We start from the raw sequence: 18074 nt of genomic DNA on the forward strand, positions 1-18074 counted from the left end.
ATCTCAACGATCCCAAACACAAAACCTGAAACATGTAATAAACTGCAGCTTTCCTCTAACGCGCGCGATCCCGATTGTTTTGCAATAATAGGGGGAGGTTCGTTCTATTTTGTGGCTCTTTGGAGGCCTTGTGTTTTTACATTTCTCTCTAGTGCCCTCTTTTGCTTTTCTTTTTTTTTTCTCTTTTTTCTTTCGTGGTCCACTGGATATGGGGATATAGAAAAAGTTGCCTCTTCTCTCGTTCTACTTTTTTCCTTGGGGGGTTTTTTTGGTCTTTTTTTTTCCCATTTTTTTTGCCCCGAACCCTTGAGGGTCGAGGTTGTGTTGTGTTGTGTTTTTTTTTTCTTGTCTCGGCCCTAAACTACTTCTTCTATTCTTCTGTCATTTGCTCTCTCTTTTGTTCCTTGTTATTTCCTATCTGGGGCTATCTGGGAGGTTTTGGTCTGTTGTTTTTTTCCTGCACGAGGGAAGATCTATCCGCTTCCATGGTTTGGATATGTCGAATCCACCTGATAGGCCATGGACCGAAGAGGAGAGGGTATGTGTGTCCCATTGACCTTCAATTTCAGCATGCTGACCCCTCGTCCTCGTCCAGTACACTCTGCTCACCGAGATCCTCAAGAAGGCCGGTATTCCGTCCAGCCATCTCGTCCGGATGATTCGCGACTTTCGCATCGCGCCCAACTGGGGGGATATCCCCCTCCCCTCCGGCCGGTCCCTCAATTCGTGTCAATTGGCCTTCTATCATATGTGCCAGCAGCCCGCGCACCCTCCGACTCACCCCGCGTCGTTTCCCCCGCGTCTGGACGTGACCGGCCCGCCGGCGCCGCCAATGGATCCGAGCGCCCTGCGCAAGCGGCCGCTCTATCCATCAGACAAACCGGCTCTGGCGCCTCGCGCTCTCCAACCTCGGCCGTCGGCTAGCACCGTATCGTATAGCAGTGCGAGCGGCGCGTCAGTTCAGCTGTCCCCGCGGTTGGAGTCTTCCAACGAGCCCCCGCGCAAACGTGGCCGTCCCAGCAAAGCAGAGACCGAGCGCCGCAAAGCCGTTGCTGAGGCCCGTGGCGAGACCTACCCTCCGCCGCGCCGCTCCAACTCCGGCCCTCTGAAGATCCCCCCGTCGCCGACGAGCCCGGCCACGGCGGCGTCCGCGGGAACAGTGCCGTCACCAGCACCGCTCCCACCACCGGGCCTTCCCCCGGCTCCAATGCACTACGAGGGGCCGGCAAGCCGGCCTCCCGCGCTGCCACCAGGCCCATCTGCGGCCGATGAACGACGTGATCTTCCCTCACGCAGCATGGGCTCTAATCTGCGTGAGCTGCCCCGTCCTACAGAGCTCGGCCATACCCTCCCATCACCTCACACCCTCCAACTCGGACCCCGAGATTCATTCCCACGCCTCGGCAGCAACCCAGTTGAGCGTCCATCCTACAGTTCCTTTGCCGCAGACCGCTTCTCCCCACCAGACAGCGGCCGCCGCGACTCTGTCACCAGCCAACCTAACCCGCCATACAATGAAGGACGAATGAGCACAGCGCCAGCCGAAAAACCGCCGCGGTGACATTCTGATACCTATCACTGCTTCAATCTATTCAGCATCTCATCAGCATTTCCTCTCTTATCATTTTGCTCGCGTCTCGCCCCCCCGCCATGAATGAACGATCCAGCCAATTGATGAACCATAGATAGCGTTCCTTGTGTTTATTCACCCACTATCCAAGCCCTCGAGTTCTCAAGCCTCTCAAACATTCCTTGACTCCTTCTCGACATCCCGTTTTGCGTTGCAAACCCTGACCTTGATGTGCCCACGAGTGCTCACGTTCGATGAAGATACGGCTTTGATATTGTCTTAGCGATTGCACCCAGTTGCCTTCACTCATCCCCTCATCCTCCGTCCCTGATGCGCCTGAATTACCACGGCATGAGATTGCCCAGGTGGTAGGCTGTTCAGTACCAGAGGACTTGACGACCAAGACGTTTTAGCCAAGCGATGCCCAGATCTTTGCATTGACTTGCTTTTGCTTGTTGCTTGTTGCTTGTTGCTTGTTGCTTGTTGCTTTTTGCTTCTTTGATTATGATGGTTTTTCTTCTTCTTCTTCATCTTTTCATCTTCCTTCTTCATATGCCTTGCATGATTTGCATCCCAAGCAGCCACGACCTCTTTCTTGCATGGCGACGCGGCAGTCCTTCCAAGTCTTTGTTTTCAAAAGCTTGAGCTTTGATTTGGACCTGTTTGATTTGACTATGACTTTTTTTTTTTTTTTCTTTTTCCGTCTCTCTCTCTTCTTTTTACTGCCTTGTTTATTCTTATTCTCGGCTGCAGTGTCTCGCTGGACTTTGTATTATGTATTATCTTATCTTTTCTCATATTGACATTGATATTGACATTGATATTTCGTGCGTGATTCTGTGGCCGTTAACCGACTTTATGATTGATGCCTTGCTAAAGATTTTCTAATCCACCTGCTTAAATGGATATCAGACGAGCTACCCCGTAACCACCATTATTTACATGCAGACTCGTCGAGGAAGATGTTCAAAGTGGAAATTGGAATTGTCTTACCCCGCTAGCACTCGAAAACGAACGACAGGAGGTGAAAGACCAGAAGATAAGAAGGAAGAAAAGGTAATACAGATGCATTGCTTGTACACAACTCGCCACTCAGCACGCCAATATCCACAAAGTAAGAATCAACTATTTCCTCCTCGCAACACCCCGTGCTATACTGCTATACCTCGATATATCAAGCCCTAATATGAGAATCGAACTCACGCATCACCCTGCTTGTCCCGAACACGGCCCAACAGACGCCGCAGCTGCGCCGAGGAATCGTCCGTCCCCGGCTGCGAGTCTGTAGCCGGCACGCCAGTCGCCTCGAGGGAAGAGGCCTCCGGGTGCGGCAGAGACTGCGAGGACAGCGAAGATGAAGGCGGATGGCTGGCAGCAGGAGAAGACTCCTGCGCACGCTCGGCCGACTGTCTCTGCTGCTGGATCTGGTTGCGAAGCAGGCTGGCCGCGGCGCTGAAGGCCGACGGGGCGCTCTGCGACGGCTGGAGGTCTTTCATTCGGCCGATCTGCAGGTCCAGCGACTTGTCCTTGGCGAGCTTCATTACGTCGTCTTTGCCTTCGACGCGCCGGGTCAGATACACCTTGGGCCCCGTGTCGCGGTCCGTCAGGCTGGCCTTGATGCGTTCGAGTTCCTGGCGGTACGCCGTTTCGTAGATGTCGAACTCGGCGGCCCCCGGCGACTCGCTGACGGGATGCATGGGCTCGTCCGACTGCAGATCCATGGGGTCTGCGCGGTCCAGCGTGCTTTCGGGCTCTTCGAAAATGGGCCCTGAGTCGTCGGTCATGTTCGGGTTGTTGGACTGCTGCGTCGATGGTCCTGAGTATGTGGATGGGCCGATGAAGAGATACGGGTATTCCTCCTTCAGGGGATCCCGCGCGTGGCCTCGAGTCCCCTCGGCACTGCGCTTGGTCGCGGCCGAGCTAGCCCGCGAGAGCGGATGCCGAGGCGACGCCGATTGGGAGGTTTCTCCCAAGACATCTGGTTTCCCCTGAGATTTCTCACTGTGTATTGAGCCCGAGTCTTTCCGCTCAGGCTCAAACACGCCACTCGGCCACTGGCTGCTGGCGGGACTGTGCTCGTACCGGGACGAGAAGTTGGTTGAATCGCTCGACCCCGTTACCCCGGAATCTCCTCGACGGTCCATAATCCCCGCCAGCATCGGGTGCCGCCCCATCCCCGCCCGAGCCTGGTTGGTAGGGGGATGGAGGTCGGCACCAACTCTCGGAAATTCTTCATCTGGGTCCATCTCCATGGGCGGCTCGACGAAGTGAGCCTCGTGACCCTCACCCAGGATACTTTGCATGGGGGGAGCTGATTTTGCAGGGCCGATCAGCCGTTTGAATCTCTTGACGGCTTTCATCTACATGGATCACATCAGCGGCAATCTTCAGAAAGTGAGTGTGATGGCCACATACCACTGTTATCAAGTGGTTCATGTTCCTCGTAATCGCCGAGTTCATTTCTTCCTCGGTTGGAGGCTCGACGATCTGCGCCGTGTTCTCTTCCCATGGCAGCAAAGGATCGGCCCCGTTCTTCGTGACCCAAGGATGGACCTGTAATCTATGAGCTCGTGTGTAAATTCATTTAGATGTTCTTCACTTACCCGCAATTCGCGCATCTTGATCCGCTTGGTCGGGTCTTTCTCAAGAATCCGGCCGATCATGTGCTTGAAACCCTCATCCGTCTCGTCTTCGCACATAACCGGGTCGTTCCGGATGCTCTCATACAGTTCGAAGATGCTCTGTTTCTCAAAGGGCAGCTTCCCGTATCGGAGACAGTAAAGAGTGACCCCCATAGACCAAATATCCGCGGCTTTCCCCGAGACATCGCCGTGTTTGACGACACATAGCTCCGGTGGGAGGAACGCAGGAGACCCGGCCGATTTGGCCGTGAACATGTCCGAATTCTTCTCGAACATCTCAGACACTCCGAAATCGACCACCTTGAGCACGTCGTCGTTGGTTACCAAGCAGTTGTCTGGTTTGATGTCTCGATGGACAATACCCTGGGCGTGCAGGTATTCAATCCCCAGGATCAAATCGCGAAGCCAGCAGCGACACTGCTCGTCGTCGTAGGGGTCAGCCCTATCCTCTAAGCCGACCTTCATGACCACGCCCTTCTTGCACATTTCCATCACCATGTACAGAGAATCCTCCGTTGGGTCATCCAACACCTCGATCAGCGACACCAAGTTATTGTGGTTCAGCTTCTTCATGATTGCAATCTCCTCCTTGATCAGATACAAAGGATTCTTTGCATTCTCATTCTCGCCCGCCGGATTCCGGTGAAGCGGCGAGTTGAACTCGGTGCCCGGTCGTCGGGGGCCGCGCGGTCTTCGCAAGAGATGCGATTGTGCTCGTTTCCTCAACCGGGCCTTGGAGAATTCTTTGACTGCCTGGTTTTATAGAGTGTTCATCGGACTGTTAGCGACAGGAACCTTTCCAATCGTCCAATGTTCGAGGGGTTGTATATAAACTGCTGGAGGAGGGTCGTACAAATTCATTGCCAAATTGATCAGCAGCCAGATGAACGGCCCCGAAAGAACCTCGTCCAATCTCCTGCTTGATCACATATTGGTTGATGCGATGCTCGGCGGTGCCATCATCCTGGCTTGTTCGATACTCGGAGCGGGCGTCCAGCGTTTCCTAGTCCCCTCGAAGCAGGATCAGCTCACCGACTCTGTCACGATGGTGCGCAGGAACCGACCTTCACCGGACGCCGTGTTCTCGGGTTTCGTCGGCGGTGTCTCTGATGGCTGTCATATGAGGCCTCAGAGCTGGAGATGTAAATGGCATGTGTCAGCCAAGCATTCCTTCCAAAGTTCCCATATATAAGGCCTTGGTGTTTTCCGAATCTTGACCTGACATCCAGCACCGAGGCAACTTACGCAAGTCTCTTGGCTGGTGGGGGTCCAGGTAGACCATCCGAGTCAATCGAAGCCTCAGCAGAGACATCGGAGGGGGTCTCAACTTGATCATTCATTGTAGGGTGGTGGCCCTCTCTGGGCGGAAGATGGGTGTGGGGTCAAGAGGAGAGACTGGTCGGAGGGGGGTTTTGATAACGTGAGATGCGGGCTGTCAGCCTTACAGACCCTGCAAGGAAGATCGTAAAAAACCGGCCAAAAACCACACACCAAAAATCCCCCGAAGAAAGGCGCATAAATTAACAGTGTCATTGTAGGAGGATTTCTAGGCAGCTTTATTTTGGCTTATCGGGTACCTCCTGTCCCACCGTATCGCCCATACTACCGAAAGTACCTTTTTTTATCGATAGTCCCCCGTTCACCGCCCCATGCCCGAGTCTCCTGAACATCAACAAATCCCCGAGGGGTCTGTTGAGCGCAACCATGGCCGTCTACTCGTTCTATATCTTTGACCGCCACGGTAAGCACGGCTCTCTGCGTCTCCACCCAGAGAATCACCCACTAACTCGCTGTGCAGCGGAATGTATCTACAAACGCCGCTGGCTCCCTCGGCCGACCTCGATCGTGGGGAAATCCTCACGCTCCGCCTCTGAGACCCCGACCCCGGGCCTCGGCCAGACGGTGCGGTCCACGGATGATGATTCAAAGTTAGTGTTTGGGACGGTGTTCTCGCTGCGGAATATGGTGCGCAAACTGGGCGGCGAAGAGGACAAGTATGACCTCCTCCCCCTTGAATATGTCCGCACCAGACCGGCATCGCTGACATTGGGCCGACGCCAGTTTTATCTCGTATACCACCAGCCAGTACAAGCTCCACTACTACGAGACGCCCACCAATATCAAGTTCGTCATGCTCACGGACCTCAAGAGTCCGAGCATGCACATTGCGCTGCAGCAGATCTATATCAATCTCTTTGTGGAATACGGTTCGTGGTTCTGGTTTTAGGGTCTGGTGATCGCCTGCTGACTCGATGCACAGTGGTGAAGAATCCACTTTCGCCGACCGAGCATCCCGGTGGGGTGGGCGTCAACAATGAGCTTTTTGAGGAGTCTCTAGAACAGTTCGTGGTACGTGGTGTTTTAGGTGGTCGCTGCGAGTTTGCCTTTTGTTGACTTGTTTTCTGATCTGCTAGCAGACTCGGGTTTTATCATGATTGCTCGACGTAGGCGTCGAGTAATGCGACGAGCTCGGCCCTTTTCCCGAGAGCAGGATGTATGGGAATAAATTTGCAATGCTATTGTCTGGACCCGCCTGCCGTCTGGTTCTCTAGGCCAGCTGAATGAGGCCAGGACAGTGGGATGAGGTGCTCCGTACACCGCTACGGCCTAAGGATGGCGCCGGCCGAGTACCTGCATGAACAGCGTGCTCGGCTGAACATGACACTTCAGAGGTTGCGCATCATCCAACACCGCCTTTTTGAGCCGTGGCCTGTCATCGAGAGTCGTGTCGCACGTGGGAGTGAACTGCCCGAGAAAGGAAAACTGCGTTCCCTGGCCAGTCGAGTGGCATTGTATACACGGGAATAGCGAGTGTCATGAGGAACGAAGAACCAGGACACTCAGCCGGGATAAATCGGAGAGGCAAAACAACACGGCCGGCGCAATCTGTGTCGAGTACCTCAATAATCTCCATAGCATATCGACCGGGGGTCTCCTCTTTTAATAGTACGGCACATATCCATGGATGTCAGGTCTAGGCTTGTGATCGTGTTATTTCTGTTATTATGATTATTGTTATTGTTATTTCAATAGATTATGCCAAGCACGGACGAGACACGGCGTGGCGTATGCATGCAGCGCGTCCTCGGCCACCAGGGCAGTCGATCGGCGCATGTGTAGCTGCGCAAGGACCAGACTCGTGGAATTTACTGGGTGAATATTGTGAGACAAGGCTTTGTGGATGGTAAGATGAGAGAGCATCAGGCCATCCATCCATTCATCCATCTATTTAACACGACAATTCCTCCTTTGATCGCCCTGCAGGACTTGGCTTGTTTCCTGGATACATACCGAGGTATATGTATAGTACAGAAGTACTTACAAGAGTCGAGATGTATGCCAAGCACCCAAGACCGAGCTCCCTGCACGATGAGCTTGGAAATAGCACAGCTTATCTCAAGCTGCATAGATTGGCCAACTTCCCCCCGTGATGGAGTCTGATGTTTTGGCATTTCTCTCCCCCATATGTGTTGTCCATGTGTATTTCCCGTGTATACTTCCCCGTGTGTCCTGCGTGTCACCCATGAAAACTGGCGGTCAACGCAAGATCGAATCGGAGGAGCAGTCGGGCCAAGGGAGAAAAGCTTGGATGGGGATCTGGTGGAAATGTGAAATGGAGGGGGGGATGGTGGTGGGGAGAAGAGGGGAGAAGAGGGGATGCATAGATCTACAGTTGGATACAGAAAATGACATGGCATGGCAATAGCAACAGCATAGCAATTGCGAGACTTACTGTAGGTGGCAATATTTGTTCAATTCTATAGCTAATCAATTACCATACGCAAAGCAAAACAAAACGGTCGCATGCATTCGGGGCGTGGGAAAATGGAGTCCAAGCTGCGCGTGTGATTGGTGCAAAGAAAATGCCTCGTACATAGAGAAGTGAGAAGTGGATTTGGGGGGCTTTTGGTGCCCCGAGAGAGAGAGAGAGAGAGAGAGAGAGAGACTTGTTTAAGGGGAGTTCACTTTTCCGAAGATCTTGAGTAGAAACCAGAATATTCCAAAGAATTTGATACAATAGATAATAGATTATAATAATCATGTAAACGTAAATGAAGAGGTAAAGTAAGGATCTGGGGCAAATTCTCCATTAGGGCTGGGATCAGACCAGGTGAGCTTGTCTTACCCCACCAATGGATGTCTACATACAGCCATGGATAATATGTATAGTCTATAATCTACGAATACTATAGTATGTACAGTATCATATATGTTAAAAAGACGGTGAGTGCAAACCAAGCTCCAGTGCTGACTGCTCGTGCCCGTCTGATAGGTGGTTCTTCACAGGCTCTAGGGAATGCCTCGGGCACAGGAAAAAGGCTCCCGAATGATATAATGATTATAATAATATTATGAGAATGATCTAATACCATGATCTAATATAAATAATAAATAATACCCCATCGCTCAGAACTCCCCACGGTCTCCACCCCAAAAGAGGATATACATGGTCACTCGAGTCAGATCCTAAGCCAGGTTTCTGATTCGTGAGGAAACAATAATGCGAGTGTAGAATTCAGACGATGTGGGAGATCCTCGCAAGTTTCATGTCCCCCCTCACAGTGTGCACAGCCTCAAAACAAGAAGAGGGGAAATTCGACGTCACTCGATACTGGATACTATGTATACTATGTATACTATGTACGTAGTATACAGGATCCCTCATGGATCGCTAATTTCCCAAGCCCCAGTTCAACTGGGGCTGCGGATTGCTTAATCTTTCTTAGCCAACACGGACCCAGTTTGAGAACTGGTTTCTCTCCGGAAAATCTCTCACCAAAAAAAAAAGGAAAAAAAGAAATGTATTTTTTTAATGCCTCGGAAGCTCCCCTCGCTAATCTTTATACTCTACGCAACTAGGTAGGGCAAGAGAGCATGCGCCACGTTGACGCCGTTCTCGGTACGGTATCAAAACCTCGGGTGCCACTGTTCCCTGATACCCGGTAGTAATATATATCATCTATGTAATATACTCATGTACATGTAAGTGTACCTCGACTTGCATGATCCGTCATGCTTAGATCGAGTACACCCTGTACGTGGACCTACAGTATGAAGTATCCATGGATTATACACTTAGGTAGCAGTAATATATTCATGGAGACTTGAATCGGCCTCTCCGTGACAAAGGTGTAATTAATAATCCATTACCTGTACCGTTACTGTTGCACCCACCTTTTTCCGCAGCTTTTTGGCCCTCAGAATCGTCTGCTATTCACCCGAAAATTCGACCCAAAAAAAAGATGGTAATTCCCCATACAAGGCCTTGCCCTTGGTATTTCAGTCCATTTATCCCTCCTCTTTGCCTCTTTGCTCTTTCCCTTTATTTTCCTCTTTTTTTTTCTCCCCTCATATTGCTCTTCTATATACACATATACCCCGAGGGGGTCGCCGGGACCTGGGTGTTTCCATCAGAAATTCCGTGGCTTTGACTCTTCACAAACTTCCGATCGCATCGCTGTGGACTCCGAGTCACTGGCGTCACCTTTTTTCTTTCTTTTTCCGATTCTGCCTCAGGCCACAAGCAGCTCGCCTCTTTTTTTCTTTCCTTTTTCTTTGCCCCTCGCCAGTTCTTCCTTTTTTTTTTTTTTTTTTTTTTCTCTCTCTCCCCCTCCCACAGTTAAAAAATTTACGGCGTCAGTTGCTCTAACAGCGTCAGCTTCGTGCGAGCTGTCGCTCGTCTCCCTTTCTCTTCGGAGACGTGATTTTTCTAGTCTCATTCCTCCAATATCCTACCACACATGACTCCACCTTCTCCCTCACCTGTACCTTCCGCAGTCTCCTCAGCAGCAGCATCTCAACATTCACATGACCCTCGGGATGGAGATCCTTCGGTAACACGCGCCCTCGCGGGCATGAACCTGTCCGCGCTGAACGGGGAGCATCTCCCCGCCCCTCACTCTAAAGCTAGCAAAGCTACCATGGCCACCCGCATTTCGCGCATGTTCACCGGTCCGGGGAAACAGACCCCCCACAAGGACCAAGATCCTCACCGGGATCTCTCCGACAGCAGCCTGGACAGCGTCCACCCACCCAACGGCAAAGAGAAACCGTCCTCTAAAACGTCCTCACGCCCCACCTCCCGTCCGAACTCCCGCCCCAACTCCCGTCCTCCGTCCAGAACTCCTTCGCGACAGCCGTCGCTGAAAAGTGAGCCCGTGGAGAAGAAGAAAACGCCCGGTGGCAAGGACCAGAAGGATGGAGCCACCGCCCACAAGCGTTTTGAGGTCTTGCCGGAGGGTACCGGCACCCACTCGCATCATCTTCGGAGCGCCCGACGCCAGGAAAAACTGACCGACCTCCTGCGGGATATGCTCGGGGGTGGTCGGAAGAAGGATGACCAGGTCGACGAGCAGCAGCTGTCACTCATGTCGACCTGGATCGATCAGTTCAAACACGAGCGCGACAGGCTGGCGGCCGATAAAAGAGGCGGTCCGAACGCGACCGCATCCTTAGTGGATAAATACGGCAAATGCCAGGAGATTGTCGGCCGCGGCGCGTTTGGCATTGTTCGCATCTCGCACAAGGTTGACCCCGCGGATTCCAAGTGCGAACAGCTGTACGCCGTCAAGGAGTTCCGCCGCCGCCCGCAAGAAACCGCCAAGAAATACCAGAAACGCTTAACCTCGGAGTTCTGCATCTCCTCGTCACTTCGCCACCCGAACGTCATCCATACTCTGGACCTCTTGCAGGATGCCAAGGGCGATTACTGTGAGGTCATGGAATACTGCGCCGGTGGCGACTTGTACACTCTGGTGCTCGCCGCGGGTAAACTGGAAGTCGCCGAAGCCGACTGCTTTTTCAAGCAGCTGATGCGCGGTGTCGAGTACATGCACGAGATGGGCGTTGCCCACCGTGACCTCAAGCCCGAGAATCTTTTGTTGACCACGCGCGGGGCCCTGAAGATCACCGATTTCGGAAACGGTGAGTGCTTCCGGATGGCTTGGGAGAAGGAAGCCCACATGACCGCCGGGCTGTGTGGGTCTGCCCCGTACATCGCTCCCGAGGAGTATGTTGAAAAGGAGTTTGACCCGCGCGCGGTCGATCTGTGGGCGACCGGTGTGATCTACATGGCCATGCGGACGGGACGACACCTCTGGCGCGTCGCTCGCAGGGACGAGGATGAATTCTACCAGCGGTATCTGGACGGCCGCAAGCATGAGGATGGATATGCGCCCATCGAGACGTTACACCGGGTAAGAACTGCTCACTTCCAACCTGCAATCGCGGGACAAACACTCATCCCTTCTCAGGCTCGTTGCCGCAACGTGATCTACTCGATCCTGGATCCGAATCCTTCCCGGCGCATCAACGCCTCTCAGGTGCTCAAATCCGAGTGGGTGCGCCAGATCAAGCTGTGCAAGGCCGGCGAGGAAGGGTTCTGATCGGGGTCTGGGCTGGTATCGATGCAGGCTGTTGGGCTTTTTTTTTTTCGCATCGGGCGGTTCCCTGTCTTACACCCATTCCAAGAAGCGAGGCTTTTTGTCCTTTTGAATGCTCCTAATAGATGGAGGCCCTTTTTTTTCGATCTTTTTTGTTTCTTTTCAACCCCGGCGCATTATCATATTCTCCAGCCCGTGTTCATTTTTTTAGCTTGTCTCGTTTTCTTTCTTTTTTCTTTCGTGTCTGGATTTGCCATGTTTCCACGTCAATGCAACGAAGAGTCATGACCTTTTTTTTTTTTTTTTCTCTTGGGGGTTCTACTCGGGGTTTGCGTTTCTGGGACTTGCACCGATACCTACGGACGGCGTTGACGGGCATTGTCAATCTCCCCTTGTACCATCATCATGGCCACGAGCTCGGCAATTTGGTTCTATTGGGATCCACGGCCATCCGCAGTTCGGACTGGACGTGGTCCACGCTACTCGGTGGTACACGATTCGTGTCTTAGCTGGGATTGGATCACGATAGAATTGAATGGATGCTCGACTGGTTTCTCTTTTTGTTTCTGGTTTACTTTCTCTCGTTTTTCTATCGGTCCCCCCGTATATACTACCGATTCTGTTCCTGTATATAGCCCCTGACTCGTTTGAATGGGATTGTGCTCTTCTACCTGAACACGATATCCTCCGAAATCAACTGCGCTGTGACGACATCATCTAGGGCTGTCTCTCTTGACGTCGGAAGTGGCCGAGCGACATCAGACAATTGTCGGGCACCAGAAGGGGAGGCCCACTGCAGATCGCCTCTAGCAGACGGTTACCTACCTAAGACGGTAGATACAGCATCGATCCCCGGAATACCAGCACTCCCTCTCCGGAGATCCACCCGAGGGCTGCAGGCGGGCCCCATCCTGATGCAATGGGATGTGTCATAGACCAAGTCGATAGGGGGAGGGCACTTCCCTGAATTTTTCTTTTTCTCTTTCTTGATTTGCCAAAATTTCACTTCAATTATCAATCCCATTCCTACACCGAGGCACTGCTGTTAGGCACCGACATTCCAGGCTCGGCAGAGTGGGTAATGCATGCACATCGGGGTCTATTCAGCCTTGTGGAATTTCTTGATGGTTATATTGATACCGCCTGCATCGTGTATGGGTGAAATCATGTGTAATCTAATGTGTGCAGCCGCAGCCTTGTCGCATAACCCCGTAGTATAACCGTGTGGCATATAGCCCTGTAGCCCTAGGTATTCTACTCAGGCACCGCACCGCCACATCACCGCAAACGGTGATTATATAACCAGCAGAGCCATAATAGCACCGCCACACCCTCATTGCGCCGTCATCCGCGAACTTGGCCTTTTCGGGACCCTCTCTGGATTAACCAAATCCCTTGCTTCCTGAGATCCTGCAGTGTTGTGGATCGACGTGACTGTTTTTGTTCTCCATGTTCTCCTAGGACTCTGCGTGTGAATCTTTCTGTGCCTATTATCGATATCTCTGCCCGGACTCCGCCATCATGTCGTGGACAGGTAACACTCCGCAGACTCCGACCGCTCGCTCCAGGCGCCAGTGGCTGACTCGGTGTTTTTCTCATTGCAGGGTTCAAGAAAAATGTCAACCGTGCAACTACGCAGATGATGATGAAGACCGGTGAGTGTCTCATGTAGGAGTCGAGGCTACCCCGCAATGGGACTCGTTTCCGGATCATCCACGATCTATCGAATTCAGGACTGACCAGTGTGGATTTGGGAATGAACAGGTCATGTGGAAAGGACTAATGATCGCGACTATGAGATTGAGGAGCGGTAGGTTCTTCGGGCTCTGTCCGAGGATCCGGCAGCTGACGCTATGATCGCAGACGGTACCGGACTATGGAGGCTGCTGCAAACCGGCTGCAAAAGGAAGCAAAGGGGTACCTGGATTCGCTACGAGGTCTGTCTTGCACAGTGATCGAAGACGGGCGACAGTCATGACTGACAATCCATCGCAGCTATGACGGCGTCGCAAATGCGCATCGCAGAAACCATCGATGCCTTCTATGGTGATGCCGGTACCAAGGACGGTGTGAGCCGAAGTTACAAGCAAGCCGTCGAGGATCTCGACGCCGAGACCATCAAGGCCCTGGATGGGCCATACCGGTATGAACCGCAATCCCCGTTGGAGATGTTCGAAGAGCAAGTTGCTAATAGACATATCCTTCAGAACCACGGTGCTCGACCCGATCTCACGGTTCTGTGCCTACTTCCCCGACGTCAACGAATGCATCAAAAAGCGCAACCACAAGCTCCTGGACTACGACGCCATGCGGGCCAAAGTGAAGAAGCTCGTCGAGAAGCCCGACAAGGACGTCACCAAGCTGCCCCGCACCGAGCGCGAAACCGAAATGGCCAAGCAGGCCTACGAGCAGCTGAACGAGCAGCTCTTTACTGAATTGCCCCAACTCATCGACCTGCGTGTGCCCTACCTCGACCCCAGCTTCGAGGCTCTGGTCAAGATCCAGCTGCGCTTCTGTGCCGAGGCATATTCACGTATGGCCCAGGTGCAGCAATACCTCGAGGCTGAGACCCGAGATCAATACGCCCGTGGTGATTTGGATAATCGCGTCGAGGAGGTGCTGCAGGAGATTCGGGATCTGAGCATAGCAGGCACGGTCTGAGATGTGTGCTTTTCTTTCCTTTTCCTTCTCTTTTCTCCATGTTTATTCACATCATTAGCGTAATGCCTGTTTTTTTTTTTTTTTTGTTGTTTTTCTGTTGTCTGGCACTGCGCTGAGGCTGTGTTCGCTGGCCGGTGGACTATCGACGATGTCTGTCTCGATTATGACTTTGCTTCTATGTTATGTACATGATCCGCTCTCAAGCAATACCACTGGGTTCAGTTTGATTCATGATTTTAGATGTCAATTTTCTCGCTACACTAGTTTTAAGTGCGCACGACGGAGAGCAATTAGATTAGATCCGTGGTTCGTGCTTATATCCAACGGGAACTGTTGCCTATCACACAGTCTCAACGGACATCAACTACCCAGCTTGTTTCCCCAGGTCTCAACCTCCACAAAAAAGCAGATCAAGCAACAACATGGAAGACCAACCCACCCTAGACCAAGTCCAGATCTTCCCTGAGGCTAGCTTCTTCCAGGAGGAACGAGCGTCTGCGCTCCCCCCACCATCAGAAATCAGAACCATCACCAAACAGTCGGGGATAATGTCTACGCCACCAATTCCAGTCGTCCACCGCCCTGTCATGATACCATCGCTGGGGTCAATGGTCAAGTGGGGAGGCAACGTGACCCGCACCGAGGTCGGGACTCAGATCCTAGCGCGCAAACAACTACTTGGCCGAGTGCCGATCCCAGAGGTGTATAGGTGTAGGGCTGGGCCGACCATGGCCAGCAGAGATTCATTTATATGGCCTTGGTCGAGGGAAGAGACCCTACTAGAGTGATGGCGCGGCATGAACGAAGATGAGAGACAGGGTGGTACCCCGCTTATTGGGAGTATTGCAAGGCGCGGCGGGTGCTGGTTGAATCCGGTGTATTTTGGAGGTGCGGTTCAGGAGTGGCATTCGAGGTATTGGCCGATGATTCTGGATCCGGTGGATGACGAGGAGTATTATAATCCTTGGCTGTGGTTTGTTTTGTCCAAGGGCATTTTGATCTGAGTAGACGGAAATCTCCTACAGTGTGTTGCATGAAAGGGGTTTATGCCCTTCAATAGCAGAATCAATGTTCGAGTATATTTCAAGATCTTCCGGGGTATCATAACACAACTGTTGTACATGTACATCGAGCCTGGTCTCTCGACCAATATCATACACTCTATCGGTGGAGACACCGGGACACTGCCTCATAACCCCCCGCTGTCCTCCCGGTATAACTCCTCGGCCAGCAGCTCCACCACCGGAGCCGCAGCACGATGCACAGCCGCCAGCTCGGCATCGCTCATACCCTCCAGGACATAGTCGGCCACCGCGCCCTTCTCACGGGTCGGAGGCCGACCAATCCCCACGCCAACACGCAGGATCGACAAGTCCATCGGCGGAGCATCCTGACGAGGACGCCGGCCACCCTCCCGCGCCGAGGGATACATCCTCTTCAGACGCAGAGTCTCGAGCACACTAATCAGCCCGCGATGCCCACGCAAACTCGCCTGTTCGGGCCCTCCGCGCTTGACCCGGATTTTGCCCAGCGGCGCCTCCAACTCGTCGTGCAGAATCACCAGTGTGGTTGGGTACGGCGGGACCATCGGGGCTGTCTGCAGGCGCACGGTCTCGCCTTGCTTGGCGGCCCATTTCTGGAGCTGGCGGACGAGTCTGGGCCCGGACTCGTTCATGTAGGCCGGGCTGTACCAGCTTGTGTAGAAGGGTGCGGGCGCTAGCCGCGCGGGGAGGAGGGGGGTTACGGCATCGAGGAGAAGATGGCCGGCGCTATGGCGCGTATGGCGGTAAGGAGCTTGAATGTTGCCAATGGAGGCGATGAACAGGAATCGACGGGGGGACTTCTCCATTGAGAAAGGGGGAAGAAGTAAAAGAAAAAAAAAGAAAAGAAAAAGAAAAGAAAAAGGTTTCCAACGGGAGATCGTCTCGTGACTTGGTCCAGACTGGCGGGTCTCTCGCACGGACAGGGCAGTTTCACCTTTCCAGGGATTCCCAGCACATCCCCGAGTGCTGGATCCTTCTTCCCTGGGATTGTCACCCAGCTGGACGGCTCTAGCGCCCGTCCCTCTGGGGCCGTCCCAATTTTTTTTTTTTTTGCTGTCTGTTCTCTTCCGCAACGGCTCCCCCTTCTCCACTAGTGTGGACGGTGCCAGCCAGCTGGGTTCGCATACCTCATCTATCATATGGTATTGTAATTTATTGATTACTATGTGATTCTCTCTTCCCTCCTAGAATGGAGCCCATCCAGCTGGTCGGGTCCGCTATCTTGTCCCGTCAAACTCAGGCCCCTGCTTGGATCTCCCCTGATCCTTCTCGGCTTTCGTGGGTTTCTTGGGTACATCCGTGCCCCTGCTTTTTACTTCTCGCGCTGCATTCTTTTCACTTTGTTTTCTTCGTTTCTTTTGTTCTTCTGTTCTTCTGTTCTTCTGCTCTTCCGTCTCTTTCGTCTCTTTTCCCTCTCCCTCAGCTGCATCTCCAGACCCGTCATGTCATGGACGGCAAACCCATCCAGCCATCGGACGAGGGTGCTGACCCATCTCATGCCGACATGGCGAGAACGGACAGCCCGGACCCCGAAGAGGACAGTGATTCCGATGGAGAGGCGTCAATGTAGGTGATATGGTTGGGAGATGTCTCAATGGATCCAAACACCAAGCCAAAAAAAAGGCTGACGGCGGTAGAAAATCTACTAGGTCATGCTCATGGCAAAACCTCGGAGGCACCATGGAAAATGGCCGCCGATACTGTGACGGCACGTACTTCATGCCCAACGACGAACCCGAATTGACTCGCCTCAACATCGTGCATCAGATCTACCTGATGATGCTGGATGGACGTCTGACTACCGCCCCGCTCACCATGGAGGAACCGCGCATCCTTGACGTCGGCACGGGCCCGGGTGACTGGGCCATTGAGATGAGCGCCGAGTATCCGCGAGCCTCCGTCATTGCCTCGGACATCGGTGTGTTCGACTCGGGCCTGGGCCATCTCTCCCTGCCCAATGTGGACTTCCAGCTCGCCGACGCCCAGTCCGAATGGACCTACCACGAACCCTTTGATTTAGTGCATATGCGTGGCCTCTCGGGTGCCTTCCAGGACTGGCACGCCATCTACCGCCAGGCCTTCACCCACCTCAAACCTGGCGGTTACCTCGAAGTCGCCGACGCCGACCCGGCCGGCGACACCATGACCAACCCGGACGCCGACGAGTCCTACATCCGCATCTTCGCCGCTGCCATGCGCTCCGCCGCCGAGTCCGCCGGCTACCCGCGCGATCTGCTTCATCTGCAAACGAGCGCCCTCTCTGCTGCGGGCTTCGTCGATGTCCGCGTGCTGGAACGTTTTATCCCCATCGGTCTGTGGCCCGATGACCTGCACGAGAAGAGCCTGGGAAAGATGGCCCTCATTGCCGCCCTCGAGGGGCTGGAAGCATTTGCGCTACGTCCACTCACTCGCTCCGGCTGCTGGTCCCTCGACGCAGCCCGCGATCTATGCGAGAAGGTCAAGGGTGAGTTCCTGACCGCAGATCGCATAACGGCCCGTGTGCGTGTCGTGACGGGCCGCAAACCCGTCTCGTATTCCCAGCGTCGGGAAGAGGTTCTGGCCCGCGCCATGCGGAAGGTCAGGATGTATGACGGACCTGCCGAGTCCGAATCCGAACCTAAGTCTAACTCTGACTAGCTTTTTTTTCCTTTTTTTTTTTTTTTTTTTTTTTTGCATAAAATGTACCATAAGCATTTGGAAAAGCGTGTGCATTGCTGGTGTGATTAGCGAGTGGATTCTTGCATGAGGCATCCGAGACAAAAGCGTGTGGTTATAA

General features: G+C 53.2%; 8 protein-coding genes across 8 annotated transcripts; 6 read left to right on the top strand and 2 right to left on the bottom strand.

The window, feature by feature from the left end:
* Positions 1-496: 496 nt before the first annotated feature.
* Positions 497-1561, top strand: NUU61_009617 (putative AT DNA binding protein; the record flags this gene model as incomplete). Its single annotated transcript, XM_056660142.1, has 2 exons — positions 497-538; positions 596-1561. The coding sequence occupies 2 exons, from the start codon at positions 497-499 to the stop codon at positions 1559-1561; spliced, it is 1008 nt and encodes a 335-aa protein (XP_056506640.1).
* Positions 1562-2769: 1208 nt separating this feature from the next.
* NUU61_009618 (serine/threonine-protein kinase) lies at positions 2770-5552 on the bottom strand (the record flags this gene model as incomplete). Its single annotated transcript, XM_056660143.1, has 6 exons — positions 2770-3930; positions 3986-4123; positions 4174-4965; positions 5066-5215; positions 5277-5346; positions 5458-5552. 6 exons carry the CDS (start codon positions 5550-5552, stop codon positions 2770-2772), a joined length of 2406 nt encoding a protein of 801 aa, XP_056506641.1.
* A 364-nt stretch (positions 5553-5916) lies between these two features.
* NUU61_009619 (TRAPP subunit BET5) lies at positions 5917-7020 on the top strand (the record flags this gene model as incomplete). Its single annotated transcript, XM_056660144.1, has 5 exons — positions 5917-5953; positions 6011-6206; positions 6274-6419; positions 6473-6561; positions 6784-7020. The coding sequence occupies 5 exons, from the start codon at positions 5917-5919 to the stop codon at positions 7018-7020; spliced, it is 705 nt and encodes a 234-aa protein (XP_056506642.1).
* Positions 7021-9953: 2933 nt separating this feature from the next.
* On the top strand, positions 9954-11597 carry NUU61_009620 (serine/threonine protein kinase SAT4; the record flags this gene model as incomplete). The annotated part of the gene is made up of 1 exon (XM_056660145.1): positions 9954-11597. The coding sequence occupies one exon, from the start codon at positions 9954-9956 to the stop codon at positions 11595-11597; it is 1644 nt and encodes a 547-aa protein (XP_056506643.1).
* A 1518-nt stretch (positions 11598-13115) lies between these two features.
* Positions 13116-14255, top strand: NUU61_009621 (amphiphysin-like protein RVS161; the record flags this gene model as incomplete). Its single annotated transcript, XM_056660146.1, has 6 exons — positions 13116-13128; positions 13199-13249; positions 13359-13404; positions 13458-13531; positions 13590-13737; positions 13802-14255. 6 exons carry the CDS (start codon positions 13116-13118, stop codon positions 14253-14255), a joined length of 786 nt encoding a protein of 261 aa, XP_056506644.1.
* A 422-nt stretch (positions 14256-14677) lies between these two features.
* Positions 14678-15259, top strand: NUU61_009622 (phosphotransferase enzyme family protein; the record flags this gene model as incomplete). The annotated part of the gene is made up of 2 exons (XM_056660147.1): positions 14678-14966; positions 15063-15259. The coding sequence occupies 2 exons, from the start codon at positions 14678-14680 to the stop codon at positions 15257-15259; spliced, it is 486 nt and encodes a 161-aa protein (XP_056506645.1).
* A 185-nt stretch (positions 15260-15444) lies between these two features.
* NUU61_009623 (aminoacyl-tRNA hydrolase) lies at positions 15445-16104 on the bottom strand (the record flags this gene model as incomplete). The annotated part of the gene is made up of 1 exon (XM_056660148.1): positions 15445-16104. One exon carries the CDS (start codon positions 16102-16104, stop codon positions 15445-15447), a length of 660 nt encoding a protein of 219 aa, XP_056506646.1.
* Positions 16105-16745: 641 nt separating this feature from the next.
* On the top strand, positions 16746-17935 carry NUU61_009624 (class I SAM-dependent methyltransferase; the record flags this gene model as incomplete). The annotated part of the gene is made up of 2 exons (XM_056660149.1): positions 16746-16864; positions 16936-17935. 2 exons carry the CDS (start codon positions 16746-16748, stop codon positions 17933-17935), a joined length of 1119 nt encoding a protein of 372 aa, XP_056506647.1.
* Positions 17936-18074: the final 139 nt, after the last annotated feature.

This window comes from Penicillium alfredii, assembly GCF_028826965.1.
Source record: "Penicillium alfredii strain IBT 34128 chromosome Unknown utg000012l_segment0_segment0, whole genome shotgun sequence".
Classification (NCBI taxonomy): Eukaryota; Fungi; Ascomycota; class Eurotiomycetes; order Eurotiales; family Aspergillaceae; genus Penicillium; species Penicillium alfredii.